Source organism: Ptychodera flava, chromosome 20, assembly GCF_041260155.1.
Source record: "Ptychodera flava strain L36383 chromosome 20, AS_Pfla_20210202, whole genome shotgun sequence".
Taxonomy (NCBI): Eukaryota; Metazoa; Hemichordata; class Enteropneusta; family Ptychoderidae; genus Ptychodera; species Ptychodera flava.
Genome location: NC_091947.1, coordinates 10,265,001 through 10,292,500, shown reverse-complemented (window position 1 = coordinate 10,292,500; position 27,500 = coordinate 10,265,001). Strand labels below are relative to the sequence as shown.

General features: G+C 36.5%; 1 protein-coding gene across 1 annotated transcript in view; it reads right to left on the bottom strand.

Moving 5' to 3' along the window:
* LOC139120637 (shootin-1-like) overlaps positions 1–27,500 on the bottom strand; it is a 153,751-nt gene that overhangs the window by 102,170 nt on the left and 24,081 nt on the right. Inside the window, exon 4 of the mRNA XM_070685153.1 lies at positions 11,673–11,829. Within this exon, the coding sequence (XP_070541254.1) occupies positions 11,673–11,829 (157 nt within the window). The remainder of the gene's footprint in view (positions 1–11,672; positions 11,830–27,500) is intronic.

Here is a 27,500-nt window from a genome sequence, read left to right as displayed (position 1 = left end):
TTGAAACATGCCTGAGTAATGGCTCTGTACATGAAAAAATCATAACAAATTGGCCGCGGCGGCCATATTGGATCGTATCACATAAAAAATTGACGTGCATATCTATGACATTAGTCAATGTCCTTGTACCAACTTTGAATAAAATCAGTTGAAACATGCCTGAGTTATGGCTCTGTACATGAAAAAATCGTAATAAAATGGCCGCCTGGCAGCCATATTGGATCGTATCACAAAACAAATCGACGTGCATCTGTATGACATGTGAGGTAATCCTTGTACCAAGTTTGAATGAAATCGCTCCAGGCATCTCTCAGATATCTGCGTGAACGGACGGACGGACGCACAGACGGACGCACGCACACACGCACGGACATGACCAAACCTATAAGTCCCCCCGGACGATGTCCGTGGGGACTAAAAAGGAACAAAATGGATACAGCTCTGGTAAATTAGACACATTCGAAAAGAAGGTTTGTCAGTGAAATTTTTGTTTGGATTTTTTATTTTGCTTTTGGATAAATTATTGTTGGAGAAGCCGTCAGAAAAGCAAATCACTCTGACAGGATGAGAACTCTTGGCTTGCAGCATCAACCAGAAATGGATGATCACTACCAGAGAATTTGTTATTCCGTTGAAACAGGATGAAGATACAAAGTTGTCACTAATATACAACACAAAACAAGTCATCGTTAATGACACAGTCCCCACTTGTTAATCAGTATTTTGATTACAGGTCCTAAAAGAGGATAGAGTCCTCTTCATTAGGTCTGTGATAAAAATACTTTTGAATGAATTCGCTTGATACATGTCTGAGTTATGGTTCAGGACATGAAAAAAATCGTAACAAAATGGTCGCACAGCGGCCATATTGGATCGCATCACAAAACAAATTGATGTGCATAGCTATGACATTGGTCGATGTCCTTGTACCAACTTTGAATAAAATTGGTCAAAACATGCGGATATGCCTGAGAAATGGCTCTGTACATGAAAAAATCGTAATAAAATGGCCGCCTGGCGGCCATATTGGATCGTATCACAAAACAGATTGATGTGCATATGTATGACATAGGTCAATGTCCTTGTACCAACTTTGAATAAAATCGGTTGAGATATGCCTGAGTTATGGCTCTGTACATGAAAAAATCGTAATAAAATGGCTGCACAGCGGCCATTTTGGATCGTATCACAAAACAAATTGACATGCATATCTATGACATTGGTCAATGTCCTTGTACCAACTCTGAATAAAATCTGTTGAAACGTGCTTGAGTTATGGCTCTGTACATGAAAAAATCGTAATAAAATGGCCGCCTGGCGGCCATATTGGATCGTATCACAAAACAAATTGACATGCATATCTATGACATTGGTCAATGTCCTTGTACCAACTCTGAATAAAATCGGTCGAAAAATGCCTGAGTAATGGCTCTGTACATGAAAAAATCGTAATAAAATGGCCGCCTGGCGGCCATATTGGATCGTATCACAAAACAAATTGACATGCATATCTATGACATTGGTCAATGTCCTTGTACCAACTCTGAATAAAATCGGTCAAAACATGCCTGAGTAATGGCTCTGTACATGAAAAAATCGTAATAAAATGGTCGCCTGGCGGCCATATTGGATCGTATCACAAAACAAATTGATGTGCATATCTATGACATTGGTCAATGTCCTTGTACCAACTCTGAATAAAATCGGTCGAAACATGCCTGAGTAATGGCTCTGTACATGAAAAAATCGTAATAAAATGGCCGCCTGGCGGCCATATTGGATCATATCACAAAACAAATTGACGTGCATCTGTATGACATTGGTCAATGTCCTTGTACCAACTCTGAATAAAATCGGTCAAAACATGCCTGAGTAATGGCTCTGTACATGAAAAAATCGTAATAAAATGGTCGCCTGGCGGCCATATTGGATCGTATCACAAAACAAATTGATGTGCATATCTATGACATTGGTCAATGTCCTTGTACCAACTCTGAATAAAATCGGTCGAAACATGCCTGAGTAATGGCTCTGTACATGAAAAAATCGTAATAAAATGGCCGCCTGGCGGCCATATTGGATCGTATCACAAAACAAATTGACGTGCATCTGTATGACATTGGTCAATGTCCTTGTACCAACTTTGAATAAAATCGGTTGGAACATGCCTGAGTAATGGCTCTGTACATGAAAAAATCGTAATAAAATGGCCGCCTGGCGGCCATATTGGATCGTATCACAAAACAAATTGACATGCATATCTATGACATTGGTCAATGTCCTTGTACCAACTCTGAATAAAATCGGTCAAAACATGCCTGAGTAATGGCTCTGTACATGAAAAAATCGTAATAAAATGGTCGCCTGGCGGCCATATTGGATCGTATCACAAAACAAATTGATGTGCATATCTATGACATTGGTCAATGTCCTTGTACCAACTCTGAATGAAATCGGTCGAAACATGCCTGAGTAATGGCTCTGTACATGAAAAAATCGTAATAAAATGGCCACCTGGCGGCCATATTGGATCGTATCACAAAACAAATTGACGTGCATCTGTATGACATTGGTCAATGTCCTTGTACCAACTTTGAATAAAATCGGTTGGAACATGCCTGAGTTATGGCTCTGTACATGAAAAAATCGTAATAAAATGGCCGCCTGGCGGCCATATTGGATCGTATCACAAAACAAATCGACGTGCATCTGTATGCCATATGAAGTAATCCTTGTATCAAGTTTGAATGAAATCGCTCCAGGCATCTCAGAGATATCTGCGTGAACGGACGGACGGACGCACGCACGCACGCACGCACGCACGGACGCACGCACGCACGGACATGACCAAACCTATAAGTCCCCCCGGACGGTGTCCGTGGGGACTAACTACAGAGTTTTTCATTCAACTATACATTCATCAGCTTTTCCTAAACACTACAAGGCAATCTTTTTAACTTGCTTATTTCAGTGCCCCTTCAAGGTCAAGGATCAAGTTAAATTCAGCTCCATCCCGGATTTTTGTTTTAATTCAATCCCACTGTAATTTGTTGAATGAACCTAAGAACAGGTTCAGTGGATAAGAAAACTATATATATTGCATTCAAAACCTGAAGAGTAGATATTTCTCTAAATAGTTACGAAAAGCACATCAAGAATAACACGTTGTCACTTATTTTTCTGAATTTTCAATCTCCACTTGAAATATTTTCCAGAAAAGACTGAAGACTGAAGCTTATTGCCTTTTGTGTGCATACATGAAATTTATGAGAGATTTGTCACATCTGATTGAGAAAGCTAGACCAGAGCGACAAATGACACTAAAGAGATTATAACATTGTTTCCATAGCTATACCATATACCCTGACAAAGAGTGCCTGTAAACGTCAGTGTCTGGTAGTTAATGGTATTTTTTATTCCATTTATACAGCTGAAACGAGATTGTGTGACTCTCAAATTGCACAGAATGCATCTGCATAATCTGATGCTGAGATGGTCACCGTGGAAACCAACACACAAGATATTACCTCTCTTTCTGATTCATATCTTGTTTCACATCATTTAATCAAATAAGTGTGATTCTGTATTCAAATTGGTATTTTTCACTTTGTTCCCAGACAGACAGTGACTTAGTCATGGTTCAATTTGCATGCAATTTACATATTGCCGTGGTAATTTGTCTCACTGGGTCAGCACCCATTTCCAAAGGATCACATTGGATCAAAATATGGAATTACTGAGTAATACTTTAATGCACATGTTAATACTCTGTCTGTAGAGATAATGCTCCATTGGCACAGTTAGGTAGCGTATCGTGGAATCGAGTTCTACCAAATATGTACATCATTATCAATTTTTTCATATAACATCTGCATCACATGTATTTGAAGTTACGATTGGACAAAGAAATGGCTTTCATACTCGGTAATAGGTTTCACTACATTTTCAACTTCAACCGTTGATGTCTCTTAAAACTATGAAATTAAAAATACTGGAAAGAAGGAAACAGGTATTAACGTGAAAAAAGTAATTTTAATGGATGTAACTATAAAAATATAATTGAAACCTGTAGTAATTTATTTCCAGAGTTTATTTTTATGTACAGCATGCTAGTAATTTATCACTTTATTCCTCATAGCAGTGTGAACCAGCACACAACAAACTATAATTTTAGTCATCACCAGAATAGAAAAAATATGCTATTTTACTGGCAGTGGAGATTCAGTGCTAAAAATGTTGGGCCAAACAATTTTGCTAATGCATGTTATGCTGTAAGTATCGCAGTTAAAGGAACACATGCAATTTGAATAAACATAATGTTTGGTGTTTGAAAGGATTTCAACGAAAAATTGTCAACAAAAATTAAATACTTGCTCACTGATTTCTGTATATTGGTATGTACTTCACTTGTATTATTTGAATTTCTGAGTGAGAAATTATCTTTAAAATGTGAAAATTTATGCCTGCATCTTACAGATCTACCACTCATGTTTGATACAATTATTATCTTATTAGAAAAGGTAATAAATCAACTTGACTGTTATTGCAGTATTGTGAATTTCCATCAAAGGCTGGGTAATTTATACTCCACTAGTAACCAGAATTGGAGATGGTATAGTGCATATTTTTGGCAAGAGAATTTTTTTCCATTTGTATACCTGTGATCAAATATTATTTATTACTTATACGAGATAATTTGCATTTTTTCATTTGTATGACTTCATATATTATGTATTACTTGCAAAAATATATTTTTTTTATTGTCTGCATGACTTCAACTCTTTTATGTATATCAATAATTTATGGTGTTGCAGTCTGTGCTGTGTCTGGTTTATGCCTCTTCAAGAAAAAATTGTTTATCCATATGGAGATGTATGAATGAATAACAGTACGTGTGTTGAGGCACAGGAAAAAGTGTAGACATTATAGTAGCAATCAAGTTATGATGGGATAAACAAAGTTGTGTAGCCCTTGATGATATTCTTCTTGTCTTTGTCAACTTTACATTTTTAGTTTAAAGAAGACTTGTGAGATGACATAATTTAAGACACCTGGATAATGACAGGTAAACTGCAAGAAGTGTAACTAACATGGTGTAATAGCTAAACTATGTTCTGAAATACCAACAATCACTTATTATTGATACAAAATGTGATACAGCTTTGACAGAGATGTATGATTCACTTCCTTTCCTGAGATAGATCAAAACATTTTATGTGCAACTTTTTAAGTATACTGCAACTATTTTTCCCCAAAAATGTTCAGTTATTTGCACATGCACTTACCTATTTGCTCTGATATTCCAACGCTGTCATTATTTTTTTATGTTAACATGTAATTTTTCAGCAAAAGAACACTACAGATCACCTGAGCTGATACTTACAGGTAGAAGCAGATCTGGAATTTATCTAAAGTTGAGTGATATGCCACACAGACATATTTTACTGATAACCCATCCATGCATTCCTAATGTCTTGTAACCATGACAACATGATGAAGTGAAACCTGACTAAGATAACAATTAGGCGAACAACAAAGTCATTCCTTTCAAAACCTGATATTATACAAATTACGAAGTCCAGCTTGCATCATTTCTTACAGCAAGACACAATCATATTTATATCAATCACTAATGCTTGTAGCACATTGATATATATTGAAATTCCATGCTTTATGCTTCTCTGCACATGAAGAGCTTCAAGCATTCAGGTTATACTCTCATATTATTTCCTGAACTACAACTTTCATCACGCTAGGTTAGCTTGGCATTAATGAAGTTTAAATATTTTCTATATGGTACAAGTCAATAGGTCATGCCCCAACAAAGTTAAAGATCCATTATTACCATAGCATTAATTCAGTTCTCTTTGGAAATATACAAATTACAAAAGCAATAACTGTACGAGGTACTCCCATGGCATGCCATATATGGCATGGGAGCACAGAGATCATTTTGAAGGCCCCAAAAGATTTCAGCAAAGTAAAATGTACTTCTTTCAAGCGGTCAGATTTTTCCAAATTATTAATAATATCATACTGATGTACCAGTATTTGTGGCCGGATAATTATAATTTAATTTATGTAGATAGTGAATTTTCTGGTAGAGGGTATACTCTCAGCACCTTCACAAATAATCTCCTATCATATTTCCAAACTTTGCTTCATACACAATTCGATGTTTTTTTGTGCAATGATTTTAGACTCCAATGGCGCCATATTTTTTTAAAAATTTCTCTTCAAATATATATACTTCAACAATTTCCTTTCCTACTTCATACTGTATATTTCAAGCAGCCTTGGTCTTCACCTTGAGAATAATACACTGTGAGTGGTGAGTAATAGTAATTTTGCACTGTCACAATGGATGTACCAGGGATTTGGAAACATTTAAACCAAATAACGATACAGTTGACAATAGATGTTCATAAACTTGTATAAACATTAGCCAAATTATCACACTAAAAGAACATTCTGAACAGCAAACAATGGTGCAAAAAACATTGCCGGAAGCATAGACCCTTGAGAAAAACAGTTTTTCTCGAGGGTCTATGCTGGAAGTTAGAAGGTAAATTCACTTGAATCTTTTCTGTTATAGCAGTCATTTTGGCTCGTGAAAAATATACACAAGAGTGCACGTATATCATGAAACTGAATCTACTCGTAGTCACCATGCAGTGTGATGGGATAGAATATTGTGATGGTACGCAAACTTGAAATTTTAAAACTGGGTTTCTCTGCTAGTTCTGGCTATTAAAATCACGCAGCAATGAGTCTTGAGACTAAGAATTTCATTCCACTTCTCAAACATTATTGCACATGGAGAGAATGGTGACATTATTGATTAAAGTTGTAACTGTCATTATGATTTCAGCAATATTTCTTCATATTCATAATCACTGTGATCTTTTGATGACAGTAGAAACAATCATCTCCTTGGAACCAGCAAGCCTTTCATTTTCACCTCAAACTAATCCATTACAGTGGCAATATAGAGGAAAGACATCTACCGTAATGGTCAATTCATGAAATGCCAAAACACAGCGTGTTAGCGCTCAATCAAATTTGAAATTATATGCAATCAATTCACAACTCATATCCTGCCAGAATTCACATCAGCTCACGGCAGAGAAATCAGTTTGCACCTGATAAGGGTTGCCCTGTCATTTAAACTGTTCAGTAATCATCATTGATGATGTCATACTTTGATATAAAACATCACCAAATTACATCAAACTGCATTCAGCATTTTTGAGGGTGTTATTCTCAGACATGCTGTCTGCATCGTGAGAGGGCCAATTTTATGCCAAATTAATAAATCTATGTATGATCTCTGGGAAGTGTATGTACGCAATATGTACAACAACGTAAATATATGTAAATGTGTAATTTCAGACTGACAAAAGTCATAGATTGATCTACAGTGAGCATGAACTACAAGAAAGAAAATTTGCAAATTCTATAGTTTTCTGGGCAAAAGTTGACCTTCTGAGAAGAAATGCGGGTGAATAAGCCAGCCGAATTCTCTCTGCAAGAGATGGGAACAATATAAAGATCAAGAACTGAGTTATTTTAACATGTGTAGTTGTATTTGTTGACAAGACTCTCTCTCTTCTTCAAAGTATAACTTTCTGTTCCTGGATCACATTGTGCATGACTCAGTGGTTTCATCAAATCAATTGTTCAAACGATGTAATCATTTGTAGCAACAATTTGAGCATCTGCTGAACAAACACCATCACTCTCACTATGAATGAGATTAAATGACATTGAATTTGTTTGCACTTGGCTGAGTCATATGTCTGTCATCACAAATTTTGCATTAAAAATTCTCCCTTTGAGTGCCAACCCGCACCTGTACAATGAAATACGTGACATTTCGCTGAAAGGTGGGTTCACAATTTGTATGCTTTTTGTTTCACTCTTTTCAGCTTATATATCGAATTTCAATGACAAGATTATGTGAGCGTGACTACATAAGTGTGCTCTCACAGTACCTCTTTCATTTCTTTGCTTCAATACATTATCAAGTATCAAACTGGAGATCTCAACTTTCACTTTCTCTGAAAATCTCAAAATCAGTTTCGCGGATGACTTATACATGATGTACACCACTAAGATTTGCACCATTATCCCAGAACATTTCCAAATCAAATTTACATTATTTTTTATTCCCCAAGACATGTTGACATTGGAACAGGAAAAACGTTCTAGTTCATTCACTTTCACTCATGCGCACAAAGGTGCCCCCCCTCACAACAGCTCATGACAATCTAATCACCTGACATTTCTTGACCTTCGAACTTTGAAATTCCAGGTGCCTAGAAAGTCATGAGTGCATTACCAGGCCCAGATTCTTGGAACTGTTACTGAGAGAAGGTCAGCAACACCTATGACACACTTTATACAGCCATCAAATCAGCATTCTGGACGTCATTCTGGTGAAAGACAACACTGTGTTCAGACTGATGCTATCTTTCCTGACAAAGACAATATTTACTTTCCGGAGATTGATTTGTTATATACACAATCACAAAATGCCCAGGGAAGGAATGATAACAGTAAATTCATTTATCACTACTCGTTAATTTGATACTTTTAATAGCACAGACTCCTAGGGCTCATCTATATTAATTGTTCCGTTTACCTGGGTTTTTTTCTCATTCTCACACGCCTCAAAATGTTAACTTTCCCGCCAAAATCTAAGGACCTGAAAATTACCATGATACATCTTTGTACCTGACCTTTACGGTCCTGCATGGTCAACATTTTCCATTGAGATCGATATTTTTCTGGTCAATCACAAATTGCCAGAAACCAAGCTCATATATGATATTCCCGATACAATCTGATTTGCAGTTCAATCAATTCAAACACATGGCACCAAAAATTGTTCCAAATCTATGAATTTTTTCAGAGAATTTTTACAAATCTTTCATGGGTCAGGAAGATTGATATCAATGACAGGAAATCCCTTTGACATTCAATCGGTCACCTTTATGAACAAGAAAAAAAAAATTATGCCATGTTGACCTGACAAAAAAATATCTGAAATGTCAATCCTGGAGAATGTCATCAATCAGTCTGCACCAGAAACATGTTGTATGAGACTCAAATTTGCAATTCTGTGCATTGAATCATGAATGAATCAACACATGGTTAATCTTGCATAAATATAAAAGAGACAGACCATATGACGGCATTATGGCTGGCTGCTTATACTGAACCTATTAAAACTGGTCCAGAAATGAATGGTACACTCTAACCTATGAAACAGACAACGCAGATACACATTCTGCTGTGAGTACTGAAAGCCCCTATGGCAACAAACTGTTATAACTAATCATTTCACTATATCACAAATTTTCAATGGAATAAATCATGATTACAAAAAAATTTACAATGTTCAGAAGTAAGGAAATATGAGTTCATTCAAAGGTAGTGAATTATACATGAGCAATGAATTGATTTGCTATAGATGTATACATTCGCATATAAGAATAAGGTTTCTTGGGTAAAAGCACAAAATTCTCTTCCTTCTAACCCCTCCCCTATTACGATGCAATGCAGCATCCTTCCATGGGCACACCTGCCCATCCTGTGTCACATTATAGCTCAATGAAATCCTTGGTGAAATCTTGCTATCTAATTTCCACGTGAACAATTCACCACCTTGTTGTTGAAGGCTGCCCATAGCTTTCAATGCCAATACTTTGATATAATTGTTGCAGACCTAGCCTATTAACAAGTTATTCAGTGGCTTCACAATACAACCTGGCCTTTAATTATATGCAAACTAGACATGTAGATCTATATTGATGTAATTGTATATGATATCCTAATAGAACTGCATGGCAGCATGCTGCCTAATCCCTTACAGATCACAATCACCATTGCACACAAGAATGCATATCTCATGTACACTATGCAATTTTAAATATACAATTTTACAGAGACAATTTATCGACGTACGGACCATCAACCGGTGGAGTCATTTGCACACCACGGCTCTCATTTGCATAAACTGTCAATATTAAGTATTATAAATATCAAATTGTTAATTTGTAGAGCTCCATTTTCTGGTTAAACTTTAAAATTGTAGAGAGGGCAAAGTATGAATTTGTTGCCATCTGCGAGCACCTTATTTATTGCAAATACACTTAAACTGTCACAGTAAATGAAACTGTAACAGTAAATGCAACAGTAAAGTACTCGAGCTGTTTGTGATGGCAAGAGAGAAAGTACTGTGATAGCAGGCATCTTAATTCCTGATCTCTCCCTGGAAGAGGTGAATGGCCAAGAAATGCAAATTATTTCAAGTTCAACATCCACGCGCAGGAATCATGTACAGTTAGTTTGTGACAGCAAGTAGGTAGATGGTGCGTAATTGGAATTGGCTGTCATCCTAACGATGCACATCACTGATATCTTCAAGCATCAAGTAAAGAGTGTCCACTGAGTGCTTGTTACAGAATATTAGCTTTAATGGCTTAAACGGGATTCATGCACAATATCTCATGTGAATACATGGTCCTGCCCGTCTGGATTTTCCTTTTACTTCGTGAATGTTAATGATCTCTTTGATCGTCAGTTGTGAGTAGACGGGCACACAAAGTGGAAGTGACTTCCAGGTAACAGATTTTTGTAATTTTACTGGACTGAAAGCCACAGTCGTCTGAAAATAAATCACTAAATGCACTACACATGGCATATAATCACTAATCATCACACCTGTGATACAACCTTGATGACATTGTACTTAATGGGTGCCTGCAGGTTATTGTCTGAATGTGCGGTAACAAGACCCCTACACTTCATCCTAGCTTGCTTCTGACATCATGTTGAAAGCTTTGCCTTGTAGCGTCAGACTTTTGACGTGTGAAAATACTGGCATATGGCCATGATCTACATTTCCAACAGTCACATGGCTATACAATGTGCTGGCTTTAAACAGTTTCAAAGATGGTGAAAGGACTCACACATACTATCATAAGCCTTCTTGGGTGGGTTCAGGAGTTAAAATAGAAAATGGCCAAACCTGATGACTGATAGAACAAATGAGTGATTCATATAATTATTAAAAAACAAAATATCTCATATGTCTAATTGATATTGCAATGCGAAGTAAAAGTCTTATAATCAGGTTAAAATTAAAATATGATACAATCATGCAGCTTCAACATATCTATTCTCATTTCCAAATTTACATCTATCACCTTCCTCACTGACTTCTACAAGGACACATATCATCTCTTTACATTCACCAACTGTTCTCCTTTTGTCTTTTTCCCCCAAGCCTACTCATTGTAAGAAACCTGTGCAGATGTCTGACACAGGGGTTTGTCGTTGCAATTCATTCCAGTCAATTTTAAGTCACGATACAAATACATGAGCTTTGCGTTCCCCCTGCAGCTGATAGCACAAGCCTGTTCTGTGCTTCCCTAGATAAGGTGGGTCTCCCCAGCATCAGAGGGCTCAAAGGGATTTATACAGGTACAATGTCATGATGAATAGCTACGCCCCTACCTGAACACATCCCTTGGCTATCACAGGTGCTCTGGAGTATGATAATGACTGCTGAAATTCATTACTAATTCAAACATTAAAAACCTGCCATCAGTGTGTTTTACAACTTATTCTATCAACACGGAGAACATAAGAAACAATTCACCTACCATCAACAACTCTCTCAAGAGCATTAATTTCATCGGAGCTCTTGTCATCTGCATCATCACCGTCATCCAATGATATGTCAAAGACTTTCACATCAACACCAGCTTTCATCAGAAGCGCCTGGCTTTTCCTCTTGATGTCTTTGTTTTCCTTGACCACCTAGAGGAAAAGTATATACGGAAAAAAGTTTGAACATGTGATACGCATGAGATGTGGATTCCTTTCTGATATTTGTCATCAACAACAATGCCCTACATTGTCAATCAAATAACCAAAAACCTAGGTACACAGAACTACGCATTCCCAACTTCCATAACCGATTTTAGTATATTTGGTTCCTTGTTTTCCTCGGTATGGTGGGCCAATCATGCACTCAAGTTGAGGCATTGTAAAGATAAATAAAAGCAACAAAAAATTTTAAATCAGTGAAAAGTCATATTCATTACAGTAATATACTTTCATCACTCATGTTACTGTGGAAATTATTTAAAGTCTTGTTATTGTGTTTTCAAATTTTTTTTTCTGTTCTACCACCTGAGATCATGATGTAATACAGTATTTTGTGGCACAATGCCTTCAAATTGTGTGTACATCAACTGCATAAATCTGAGTGGCACGTCACCTCTTGTTGCAATATGGGTCATTGTACAATGCAGTCTTGGCTCTTTGGCTTACCAGTCAACCGCGTTCTTGTCTTTTAATTTGGAAGCTTTGCTGTACCTTGTATTATTGCTTTGTACCAATAAAGTATTATTCATTGGTTTAAGATCGATTACAGTTGATATTTGTATTACCGCATACACTTATGGATGGCAATTTAGATGGAATTTCAAAAAGAGTATAAATGTGAGGTTTCTAATTGCTTGTAGTTGTGACGTCTCGACTTCTTCAGACACAAATGTGACTTTACTTGAGTACTGCGATGCTATCTATGATGACAATTGCTAGAATTCAAATGTAAACAATAATGTGACATTTTATACATGCAGACGCTCTGTTGATAAGCTAAACAGTAGGCATTAACTTTACACATGTATGGGGAGTATAGAACAAGAATTTGCAATTGACTTACAAAACAATGATACTGAAGTCTTGAAATGCAACAAAGCAGGCAGACGTACTCACTTCTGCACATTCTACAAAAGCCTTTACCAAACAACCATGCAACAAACTTGTAAAATGTTACATGTTCAGGTAGTACCAAAATTTCAATATGTGTAAAATGAGTAATATTTAGGTCTCTCTTGTTGAAGAGACTATTTAATTAAAGTGTTAAAATATGCAACAACTGCAGGCTACATTCACAAATTACATTACAAGTACCTTTACAAACATTATTTATCTTCTTTGAATGGAAGGAATGGTGTGAGGATAGCCCTGGAGATCTACCCTAGCGACAGTTCCCACACATATCAGTTGGGGCTACGGTTACAGTAATTGTCCTGTACATATATGCTAATGGTCTAACGGTCCTAGAACCATAACGAAGTTGTACACTATTACAACTTTTCCTTTGCAAAATGGGATTAATCATTTCTTTCCCCTCCTTCATTTCTAAGGGGGTGAGGGACGGAGGGTGGGAAATGCAAACATACATTTCCGTAATGGGAAGTTGATCATGAATAGGATGTGCATAATAGACACTAAATCTGTGAGCTCTTATGACAGCACTCTAATTACAATTGAGAGTATCAGTACTCAGGTTACAGCTACGTTGTTGTCAATTTCACTCACTCCTCTTAAACATCATCAGATTAGAATACTGGATGACTGCTAATTGAGATGAATGGCAATTATTAGAAATGCAGTCAAAACAATAAAGGTAGAATGGACAGACAGTGTTCATTAACATCATTAAAATGGGTCTGTCTGGGCAATTTAGTCAACCAACGTCCATTGATGCAGCTGGAACAGTCAGTTAACGGCACAATTAAGTTAATGATTTCAAAGACAACTGATCAAGTTGCTTCCTGTAATTGTTTTGGCTCCATTCACTCAATCCTCATCTAATTCTAAGTGGCTTTACAGTCATGAATGAGACTGACTGCTAAATGCATTGTCTCTTTTGCTGCATATACCAGTACAAGGTGTGATTAATAAATGTGGAGTGGATGTCATGAACTAACATTTCGAATGAAAGTCAAAATCTTGTTCATGGAAAGATGTGTAGTGAAATCTTGCCGTTAAAACATGTTTGCGTTTTTCATTTTCGATGCTGCACTACTTTAATGTGAACCTTGCTTCTATGTCCGAAATTAGACATTGTGAAGGTCAATGACAATGGAACTGGTCTTTAAGAGCTAGGGCACTGATAATGAACACAGGCTATAACATGGTTGAAACATGTTTTCCTGTCAAACACTGGGGCAAGAATTAAGATGATAATTCAAAATGGAAATTACAGAATTGTCATTTGATATTTTATGAGCAATACAAGAGAAATTACTTGATTTCATCAAAGCACTCATAAAACAATAAAATAATACCAGAAAATTGAATGGTTGGTTTTAATGCTCTTGAGCTTCTCTGTAATCCTTTTGGAAAGATAAGAAGTGTACTTGTGTGAGGAATTGACAAGGCAACAATATTCTTCAAATAAACAAAAACATTCAGGAAGAGATACAAAAAATTTGACCATACGCTGACGATAATTGAGGATGATGTGATACACTCTTTTATTCTTTGAAAGCAAATTGTCTGACATTAGATACAATTTCATTTGCATTTGTCAATTGCAAACTGATTTTCCGAGGTACTTCAGAAATGGGTTTTAGTTTTGTGCATCATTGATATTCATAGACTGCCAACGAAGCTTGAAATTGACAATATGAACTCAAAACTTGGTACTTGTGATCACACACCATTACAACACACTATTAAATGAGATATGGTTGAGCAACTGTTTTATATGTAAATTGATGCAAACTGCACATATTGGCTTGAATCACTGGTGTCTGTAAATTATCATATTTTTCAAATTCTTCACAAATTATGAAAGCAGAAAAGTAATAGTGTTAACTATATACTCTGGAGTTTTCCTGTGTGTGTGTTTAATGCTGCTCAGAGTTGCAATACACACATCCATGGCCAGCAGTCGGGATTTTTTCATTTTAGACATTTTTACATTTTAGTAGTGCATGTTTGACATGTTAGGTCGGAACTAACAGCCGAACTAACGTTACCAAAAAAGCCAAACTTGCAAACCTATCGTGTATCGTGCAGACCCAACATATCAGCACCTATCGTTTCTAAAATGTCTAACGTGTATGCCAGGTTGGAACTAACATGCCTAAAATGCCAAACGTGCAAACCTATCGTGTATCGTGCAGACCTAACGTTAAAGAACCTATGTCTAACATGTATTGCATTTTAGGGCGTACAAATAAGTCCTATTCTATCATGCCAATCGTGCAAACCTATCGTGTATCGTGCACGCCAAACATGGATGCACCTATCGTGTCTAAAGTGTCTAACGTGTATATCATGACTGCACGATTGACATATGGTACCATTCGACTTATCTGGACATACACGTTAGACATTTTAGACACGTAAGTCCGTACACGTTGGGTCAGCACGTTACACGATAAATTTGCACATTGGCATGATAGATTTTGACTCTTGGACAACCTAAAATGACATACACGTTAGACATTTTAGACGCGTTAGCTCCGTAAATCTTAGGTCGGCACGTTATACGATATGTCTCAAGATTCACGTGATGGCCTACAAACACGGTAAGGTCTAACTCTATCATGCCAATCGTGCAAACCTATCGTGTAATGTGCCGACCTAACGTGTACGCACCTAACGTGTCTAAAATGTCTAACGTGCATGTCATTTTAGGTTCTCGACATGGGTCAAAATCTATCATGCCAATCGTGCAAACCTATCGTGTATCGTGCATCGTGTATCGTACGCACCTAACGTGTCTAAAATGTCTAACGTGTATGTCATTTTAGGTTCTCGACATGGGTCAAAATCTATCATGTCAATCGTGCAAACCTATCGTGTATCGTGCAAACCTAACGTGTACGGACCTAACGTGTCTAAAATGTCTAACGTGCATGTCATTAAGGTTCTCGACATGGGTCAAAATCTATCATGCCAATCGTGCAAACCTATCGCGTATCTTGCAAACCTAACGTGTACGGACCTAACGTGTCTAAAATGTCTAACGTGTATATCATGACTGTACCATTCAACTTATCTGGAGACCCTAAAATGACATACTTGTTAGACATTTTAGACACATTAGATCCGTACTCGTTAGGTTTGCACGATACACAATAGCTTTGCATGATTGCCATTATAGATTTTGACTCATGGACAACCTAAAATGGCATACACGTTAGACATTTTAGACACGTTAGCTCCGTGAATCTTAGGTCGGCACGTTATACGATATTTCTCAAGATTCACGTGATGGCCTACAAACACGGTAAGGTCTAACTCTATCATGCCAATCGTGCAAACCTATCTTGTATCGTGCAGACCTAACGTGTACGCACCTAACGTGTCTAAAATGTCTAACGTGCATGTCATTTTAGGTTCTCCACATGAGTCAAAATCTATCATGCCAATCATGCAAACCTATCGTGTATCGTGCAAACCTAACGTGGACGGACCTAACGTGTCTAAAATGTCTAACGTGTATGTCATTTTAGACATGACTCCAATTTCTATCATGCCAATCATGCAAACCTATCGTGTATCGTGCAGACCTTACGTGTACGGACCTAACGTGTCTAAAATGTCTAACGTACATGTCATTTTAGGTTCTAAACATGGGTCAAAATCTATCATGCCAATCGTGCAAACCTATCGTGTATCGTGCAAACCTAACGTGTACGCACCTAACGTGTCTAAAATGTCTAACGTGCATGTCATTTTAGGTTCTCCACATGAGTCAAAATCTATCATGCCAATCGTGCAAACCTATCGTGTATCGTGCAGACCTTACGTGTACGGACCTAACGTGTCTAAAATGTCTAACGTGCATGTCATTTTAGGTTCTAAACATGGGTCAAAATCTATCATGCCAATCGTGCAAACCTATCGTGTATCGTGCAAACCTAACGTGTACACACCTAACGTGTCTAAAATGTCTAACGTGCATGTCATTTTAGGTTCTCCACATGAGTCAAAATTTATCATGCCAATCGTGCAAACCTATCGTGTATCGTGCAAACCTAACGTGTACGGACCTAACGTGTCTAAAATGTCTAACGTGTATGTCATTTAGGTTCTCCACATGACTCCAATTTCTATCATGCCAATCATGCAAACCTATCGTGTATCGTGCAGACCTTACGTGTACGAACCTAACGTGTCTAAAATGTCTAACGTGTATGTCATTTTAGGTTTTCAACATCGGTCAAAATCTACCATGCCAATCATGCTGACCTATCGTGTATCGTGCAAACCTAACGTGTACGGACCTAACGTGTCTAAAATGTCTAACGTGCAGACTTTTACAGTGTTTAGTCATGCACGCTTGCCTTACACGTTTGGTTCTATAATGTACAATGGCATACAACTCCCCATAGCACGATAGCTTCAACAATGTGAAACGTGCATTTTTACCAACTACTGGCCATAGCTCAATACACATTGAGCTTTGATTTTCTCAGTATTACCATTGTTCTTGTCAGCAGCCCACCATATACATTTAAGCAATAACCCACGCCGCAGGAGAGTATACACGAGATTTTGGTACAATGCGCGACATATAGCACGAGCCGATAGGCGAGTGCCATATGGAGCGAATTGTACCAAAATCGAGTGTATGCCCGACTGCGAAGGGGGTTATTGCTATTATATTATATCAACTTGCGTGTATTTGTTGTCTTACTTGCGTATTTTCATCACTCTAAGCGCCAAATGCAGAAAACGGACGTCTGAGAGATCGAACGTCGGAAATTCTGCGCCCGAGACCGAGCATTTTTATAAGGATTCCGTACAGGCGCACAGTGTCCTACGATAAATACGCATTACGTCCATATCGACATTGCATTTTATTCGCATGCAACACGAACAATACTTGTCAAAAAATACCTGCTGCGGTCACACAAAAAATGGGTCAAGAGTTCAAATCAAAAGAAAAAAGTAACAATTTTTTTCGTAAATTTACATAAGAACAATAGTCCTGGCTTTTTTGCATACTAAAATAGATTTGTCTCATTCTGTACCGCATACCGTCGCGACATTCAGTGGTGGCACAGTGAAGTTACAGGATCTATTTTGATGGATAATTTGGACATAAATTGTACCAGAAAACAAGCAGTTTTAAAATAATCCAGACTTGCGATGACTGCAACTGTGATGAACAGTTGTGCAGATTCTGAGTGTGTTGCCCGATGCAGGGAGGATGCTGACAATGTCGTTGCATTTGATGTCAAATATCGTCGCAGTCGCCAGGAGTCATCCCGTTGTTATTGTGAACTTCTTGGTCTACATCGTTAGGACATCCCGATCTGTTATAGCCCAAACTTTGGTAAATATAAATATCTTACATACCGTTACCGTGAGGGAGTGTCAGTTTATTTGTGTATGAACAAATACTATCTTCATTTTAAAGAGCGGTACTGGGATATATCGCGTCTCGACTCCCGCAAAGTGCACCGCGGTGCGCTGTCGCCCTAATATTTGTGTGCATCATACCCCAAACGTGCTGCTTCACAGATGTCTTTCATCATCGATCCCAACTTATTTACACCAAGAGGTGAGTTACAGACCCACACTTTATCTGTGTATCAAAATTCGGTCTTCGGTCTTTGAAACAAAATGGACTGTTTCGGTCTTTCTCGAGAGTCTATGGTTTAGATAAGTACGTTCAAATGCACTGACCGGACAATTTCGAAAATGCTGGTTTAGGGGCCTGTTTTAGCACTGCTATCAGTGCTAAAACTGTATTTTAGCATCGGTGGAATGAGCTCTCGTCCATTCAGAATGGCGCATGGTAGCATGATATAATATAATTTTGATTCTATTACTAACAGATATAGAAACACATAGCAGGCAAACTTGACACACAAACCGCCACATCAAAGATTTCAGTCCTGTTGTTTTTAATAATACAAAGAGGCCACCATCAGAAATCTACCGTGACTATAGTTCATGGACAGTGACTTTGAAAGTTTGCCATTGATGGAACAATTACTGTCAGCAAAGTGAATGGGAGATTATTTGAAATGAACATCACTGAAGAATTCACATTAATCTTGAATTCATCTCTCTCTTTTTCCTGTGTCTCTAATTGGACGGTGTATGCAAGCTATGACATGTTACATTGACATCAGTCTGGAATAAAATACTACCTTAATTCAATTTGTGAAGTTAATATCAACTGTGAAAACATGGAAATGGTAGTGTGAAAATTGAAAGGGGGGTTTTCAATATGAACTAATTTGCATATACCAACAAGAAGAACCTTTGACAGTTATTGGTTGGTTCCTGTGAATATTCACAATTTGAAATGTAATAATCTGGGATGGGCCATTACATCTTAGACTGGGGTTGATTGGAATGTTGACATGCAAATTTGTCAAAATTCCAAAATTTGACAAGTCTTTTCAGATTTTGAAGGATGAATAATTTTTCCCGAAATGTTTCATACTTGTTTCCAGCAGACATTCTGGTAATTTTTCCAGAAGGAAGTACGGCTGCAAACAAGTTTAGCAATTTTTCGCTCGACAGATTTTTTTCCCAGTTTTAACCATCTCCACCAAAGTTTTAATCATTAGAACCTTTTATTACTGAAATATATAAAATTTGAATAATATTTAATGCAAATATTCCAGTATTGAGAGATGATGATTGGGTCTGTACTATGGAAATACCATAAACTGAATTCTACATTTACAAACTAGTATCAAACACTATCATAATTTAATGTCTGCGTAATAACAAAATTTCCCGAATTAAATATATTTGCATTAAATGCAAACAGGGTAGGTAAATAATATCCAGGCTGAGATTGTGACCTGAGTTTATATCATTCAGTGTCCTACATTTATTTGTCATTTTACTTTCATTTCCATTTCTCAGTCTGCCTATTTGATTATTCTTTTGGTTGCGTCAGTGATTCATTGCATGGAACATACACCAGGATACAATGTTGTGTGTAGTTTCAAATCTCCTTAGTTCCTGACTGATATATGTACAAGTGCAAAGTGCAGAACAAGGCAGAATTCGGATTCACAGTGACATTATAGCTGTAGCAGTCACAGGTACTACAGGAATATCTTTTTCGCATATCTTTTAAGTTTCAATGAACAGAAGAAAGTTCAAATGATGAAGGTTACACCTACAATAAATTTGACAGTTTGAAGAATATTAACTAAAATTTGTTCAATAATAGGATCAACAAGTCATCGTTGATGACACAGTCCCCACTTGTTAATAATGGGTACTTTGATTACATGTCCTAAGAGAGGATAGAGTCCTCTTCATTAATTAGGTCTGTGATAAAAATACTTTGATACAGATGGCGCTCAATGGCCAAGAATGAGTTCCATGGTGATGAAAACATAAAACCAATGTAGGCCACCATCCTAAAGTTCATAAAATGAGTCAACTAGGAATTAATCAAAGGATGTTGCAAAACATTTTTGCATACAATTCTAACACTTAACAGATTATCACTGGTACCATATTTCATAAAGTTTGATGCAGTATTTACAACACTATGAGATCAACATCTGTATCAAGTTTCATCACATTTGACGTTGTATTAATTTGTGGCTATATCACCCTAATTAGGAAAGTTCATTACTTATGCAATTACAAATTAATTAAAATGACACTGATAAATGTCTTTTTCAATGTTAAAGCAATGTGAGCTTAACATCGGTTAACATCTGTATAAAGTTTCATGAATTGATGCAGTACATATTTCTTGACATATCAGCCTACTTACGAAACTTCAATAATTGACATGTTACTGCTACATGACGTGAAACAAATTGACGAGCATATGTATGAAATAGGTCAATGTCAACTTTGAATGATACTGGTGGAAATATGTCTGAGTTATGGCTCTGTACATGAAAACATCGTAATAAAATGGCTGCCTAGCAACCATATTGGATCGTATCACATAAAAAATCGACGTACATATGTATGACATAGGTCAATGTCCTTGTACCAACTTTGAATAAAATCAGTTGAGATATGCCTGAGTTATGCCTCTGTATATGAAAAAATCGTAACAAAATGACCACACAGCAGCCATATTGGATCGTATCACAAAACAAATGACGTGCATATCTATGACATTGGTCAATGTCCTTGTACCAACTTTGAATAAAATCGGTTGAGATATGCCTGAGTTATGCCTCTGTATATGAAAAATTGTAATAAAATGGCCGCCTAGCAGCCATATTGGATGGTATCACAAAACAAATCGACGTGCATATCTATGAAATTGGTCAATGTCCTTGTAGCAATGTTGAATAAAATCGGTTGAAACATGTCTGAGTTGTGGCTCTGTACATGAAAAAATCATAATAAAATGGCCGCCTGGCGGCCATATTGGATCGTATCACAAAAAAAATTGACGTGCATATCTATGACATTGGTCAATGTCTTTGTAGCAACTTTGAATAAAATCACTTGAAACATGTCTGAGTTATGGCTCTGTACATGAAAAAATCGTAATAAAATGGCCGCCTGGCGGCCATATTGGATCGTTATCACAAAGAAAATTGACGTGCATATCTATGACATTGGTCAATGTCCTTGTACCAACTTTGAATAAAATTGGTTGAAACATGTCTGAGTTATGGCTCTGTACATGAAAAAATCGTAATAAAATGGCCGCCTGGCGGCCATATTGGATCGTATCCAAAACAAATCGACGTGCATCTGTATGACATATGAAGTAATCCTTGTACCAAGTTTGAATGAAATCGCTTCTTGCATCTCTGAGATATCTGTGTGAACGGACGGACGCACGCACACACGCACGCACGCACGCACGCACGCACGCACGGACATGACCAAACCTATAAGTCCCCCCGGACGGTGTCCGTGGGGACTAAAAAGCAGTGATTGATGAAATGTTATTCATCAAAGCCATCGGAATAAATAATCAGCGCTAAATTTCATACAGACAAAACCAACTGTGTAAGAAAATTAAACATTTGATATCATGAGAACTATTGTTTTCAGTGATAAGAGTATTTTTTCATATTTCACTTGACCTTTTGGTGTACGTTTACTGCTGCAATAAATTCAAAATTTAAATATCCAAAAATATTAACCAAAAAAAACACGTGACAAGTGCAAAATATATTGCACTGAGAAATTGAACTATAAAAATTATTTTTAGTATGAGAGAAAGTGATGTCTACCAATAATATACAATGTTTCATAGGATAGAGGGGTCTGTTATACAATAACTGTCATAAAACCATGCATATGATAATGGTCAGAGTTTCGGCATCTGCAGTTTCATATATGGAAGCTTCTATTTTATTGTTAGTTCTTGCCATACATTGACCTCCACTGCAAATCGTGAGGAAAACAGGAAAATATAAAACAATTCAACTTCCCCAATTAAACCTCACACCTATGAATAACTAGGTCAATTACACCGAAACTTGAATTCTGATGATCTTATTTCTGTAAGTAGCTAGAGGCTAAAATGTTCACAAATGATTCCTTTTTTTTGGGTGTGAATAATTGAACTCTTAAAATCAAGTCCTTTTCCCTTACATTAATTCAGGAGAAATCGTCACCTCTGCAAATGGGGTCATATTTCACATCTACTTGTACAATCCTCAGGCATGATATTGAGTTAATGGTGTCAATAAAGAGTGTGCCTTAATCATTGCAACTACTCTGGAAATATTGAAATGCCACATGAAATTTACAAGTCCTGATAAATAACCCCCTTGCACCTGACCATTACTCATACTAAGTCAGTGAAACGAATAAAAGAGAGTTAAGTCCACCACTCTGTCTGGTATCACCAGTAACCAATCAGAATTTTAAGTCTTACTATCATGTGTTTCAAAAATCTTTCCTTCTTTAATTTTATAGGGGGGATTGGTTTGACAAAGGGAAATCGTGTCACAGGCACTAAACAATAAGCTGTCACGTGGTATCTCTTTGTTAGAAACCAAAAGCAGTCTTTGTCACTTCACACTTTTGGAAACACTGAGACTTTAATTGTGATTGACTGACAGAATGGATTTGTAACAGATTGCTAATCCAATTAATGGCCTTTCAATTCACAATTTATGTAACAAAATCACAGAAATGCTTGTTTTGACCATAGACTCTTGAGTCTATGTTTTGACCCCCAGGTCACTTCAAACATTGCAGCGGGAACAGAAAGGCATTGTGGGAAATACCCATCCTGTATATGTTGCAATAATACAGCTGAGTGACACATTACCACAGCAACACTCACAGCTTCATCTATCAAATATACATACCCTAGGAAAGTTTCACAATGTGATGTATTAAATGGCTATTGAGGGATTTCTATGATGATAAAGATATGGCACTTAAGTTGCCTCATCCGGTTGTACTGTTCACTTAATTTGTCAACTCACTGCTATTGTTGTTTAACAAAAACCTACTGATACTATTCAATGGAATTTTGAGTAGGCACAAACTGCAGTTTGCAAAATTTGTTTGTTTTGAAAATTGCATGTCAATCACAAATAAATATATCATAAATTAGGCTGGGCTTTCCGTAAAACTAAAATATATGTTTTATAGATTTTAACTACACTTATTAATAGTCACTGATAAATGGCTGTGGGACTCGCTCTTAATATTCTGTAATACTGTATGATCACACTTTCAATAGCATTTCTTTTTTAAATGCTTACAAACAGAGCTGTGATAAGGATCCTTTCAAAGAAACTGAAAAATTCTACACTTTGCGGTGTTACTGGTACCTGGGTTTTAATCAGAATTTTTTATATAAGTTCACTGCAAACTCTCATAAAAACTGCACGGCACATTTCACTGGGACATTTTGTAGAAGTACTAAGTAATAATGGTGATCATGTTTTTATACAAGTCACCACGGAAATGTTAGCATTTAGCACACACTGTAACTTCACACTATGACTACAATCAGATGAGCAACAACTTTACTCAGCACTGATAGACCAACAAGTTACATGTATGCATATTGATTTACAGAACTTCTTGAACAGTTCCTATTTCTTATCTTGTATGTTGAGTCAGATAGAATTTCTACACATTTATCAGACGAATGATCGACAGGTGGTTGCACTGAGCCAGTGGGTTTGTAATAATGATATAATTATAGTAGTGCACATTGTCATACTACTAATAAGTGAGTTTATTGAACTTCACAAAGACTGTAATCAATACACAAGCGTCGCATATGCTCCTGCCAAAGCTATGGATATTATACAGTACTGCACTAAACTATTCAGATTTGATCATTGAAAGTCAGTCAAACTTGTTGTCAACAATTTGCATCTGTTCAACATTTCCTGAAAAAACTGCATGTGAGAACAGATGTATTGATATAGGTAGACTACTGGTATATGACGCCATTGAACTTTATTTGAGCCTTCAAAACTATCTACTGTTGATTGACCAATCAGAGTGCTCAATTCAGGGTGTTTTATTTACTCTTAAAGCTTTGGTCACCATATTCCAGAAACGAATGACAGCGCCGTAGTAAAGTGCTGTCCAATCAAAAGTGAACATGTCATATTCTGTAGACATCTGGTACGTTTTAAAATTCAAATTTGGTAACACAGCGGAAACCAGCTGCAACACAAAATCTGTGGTGGTACAAACATAAACTAATGTGCCCTTGGGCATTTATGGGATGTTCCATTACATTGGAAGGCTATTTCACAAATAAAAGTTTTAATTCATATCCTAAACATGTTACATTGACAAAGGGGACGGTTGACGTAAAAACATTGAAAACGAAAATATATCAGTTAGGGGCGATAGTTTTTAAGTCAGATAAAACTTTCGTACTCGGGCTCTTCTGGTATATAAAGTTCAACCCTACGAAAAAATAGTGACAATGTCACTGGTCGCTCCCATATAGTTATCAAAACAAGCTAAAATCAAGCTAAAAGATTTTTTTATCACAAATAGAAACAATTCCCCCAATAAAATAAAATTATGCAAATTTCACCAGAATTTGATCAAATCTTACTGACGTCACCCGTAAAAACCTCTACACTAAGTTTCAACTCAATCGGACGTGTGGTTTCAGAGTTAAAAAAAATTTTTGATCAAAAATGAAAAAAATAGCCAAAAAATGCAAATATGCAAAGTTCACCACGATTTGCCCAGATTTGGGAAAGGTCACTCCTATGCACTTCCATACCAAGTTTCAAATCAATCAGACTTGTGGTTTCAGAGAAGAAGATTTTTTGACCAAAAATGGGAGAAAATTACAAAAAAATTCATGAAAAATAGCAAGTCCAAGATACTGACCCAAGATGTGCACAATCATTTCAGGTCAGCCCAAAGTACTTACATGCTAATTTTTCATCTAATCTGTTCAGTGGCTATTGAGATTTTCAATAAAATGTAAACTAGTAAACATATATACATACGCCATAAGAGCTAACAAGCGACCCAATGGTCGACAGAGCTCTGCTGTGTTATGTAGAGAGCAACTTTTTGTGACATATGTATTGATGAAGAAGGTTGAGATCTTTGATAGCTCATTTCAGGATGGCCTGACCTAAAATGGCAAAATTAGCTGCAAAAATACAAAATTGATGATTTCATCATAATTATGTATAAAAATGTATACCAAATATCAAAGCTATCACATGAGTAACTTTTGAGAAACAAATATTTTGACCAAAAACGGCAAAAACTGACCCAAAAATACAAAAATTGAAGATTTCATCAAATTTCACTATATCACACTAAGAGAACCCCCAGGAACCTGTATACCAAATATCAAACGCATCAGACAAGTAGTTTTTGAGAAACACATTTTTTGACCAAAAATGGCAAAAATTGCACCAAAATTACAAAATTGCAGATTTCATCATATATTCCGTATATCATATTCAGTTTATCTGTAGGAACCTGTATACCAAATATCAAAGCTGTCAGACGAGCGGTTTTGATGAAATAAATTTTTGACCAAAAATGTCAAAAAAATTCCTTAAAAATACAGATTTGCTTATTTTTATCACAATTTGAACAAATCCAAGTTGGGCTATCCCTAGGGACCTGTATACCAAATATCAAAGCTGTCAGACAAGCGCTTTTGATGAAATAAATTTTTGACCAAAAATGACAAAAAAATTCCTTAAAAATACAGATTTGCTTATTTCATTACAATTTAAACAAATCCAAGTTGGGTTATCCCTAGGGACCTGTATACCAAATATCAAAGCTGTCAGACAAGCGCTTTTGATGAAATAAATTTTTGACCAAAAATGACAAAAAAATTCCTTAAAAAATACAGATTTGCTTATTTCATTACAATTTGAACAAATCCAAGTTGGGTTATCCCTAGGGACCTGTATACCAAATATCAAAGCTGTCAGACAAGCGGTTTTGATGAAATAAATTTTTGACCAAAAATGACAAAAAATTCCTTAAAAATACAGATTTGCATATTTCATCACAATTTGAACAAATCCAAGTTGGGTTATCCCTAGAGACCTGTATACCAAATATCAAAGCTGTCTGACCAGCGGTTGAGATTTTTTACCAAAAACGCCTTTTTTGGCACTAATTTGCATATTTTTGGCAATGACAACTTCATTTGAACAAAATCTCATCTACAGCCCATCATCCATGTACACACCAAATATCAAGATGAAATATGCAGCGGTTTTGGAGTTTTTGATGTTGACGGACAGACATACAGACATACAGACATACAGACGTACAGACATACAGACATACAGACATACATACATACAGACATTTCCCTAGCCTATAAGAATAGCTTCCATTGCCATATATACATATGGCTATGGGAGCTAAAAATGTCTTGGCCTGTGGCCTTGACATTTTATCGTTGGGTTAAACTTTATGTACCAGAAGAGCCCTCGTACTCTGGCTTTATCCTATACTTATATAATATATTTCCCTTTTATTTTAATAGACATAATAACTTCCCAGCACCTTTCACCATCAATTTATTTTTCAACAGTTTTAATAAAAGGTTAACAAGATGAAATAAACACTTTCACAATATGATTGTCCTATAGAGTCATCCTGCAACATGCACATTCCAGCCATGCATCTCGTGGAGCACCTGCTCATCGTTTCATCTGAATTATTAATTCAAAATATTTTATAATATTCCAAGTTGTGCTTTTGATAATTAGAGATCAGCTGAACATATGCATCAGGTGAACATTTCCAATGAATCAACTTTGAACAAAAATTGCTGAAGGTAATATGTCTGAAACACAAGCAGAGGATACGCTGCTGTGATAATGTAAAATTGTCCCATTGGTGATACTTGCATTGGAAATGAGTATATCTTCTGGAAGTTTTTTCTAGTCTGTAAGAGCCTTTTGTTTTTCCATTGAAATAGTAATCTAGTAAGTAAATTTCCTGGCCAGACAATCTGATGCCTGACCCATGCGCCTTTAAGTGACACTTCTTAGAAATTACCCAGAATTTTTTCAAGACAATTTCCATAATATATCAGATTTCAGTTGCAGTCATTTTCCCTGCATCAGTTCCATGGAAATGGATATGTCTGTAATATCCTGAGTTGCTAAAAGGCTTGATTCTTTTTTTGTAGGAGCAAGTTCTGGCAACTTCTGATTGAAATTGCTTCAGGTTAATCTTGAGAGACAACATTGCCTACGTAGAACATACATCTG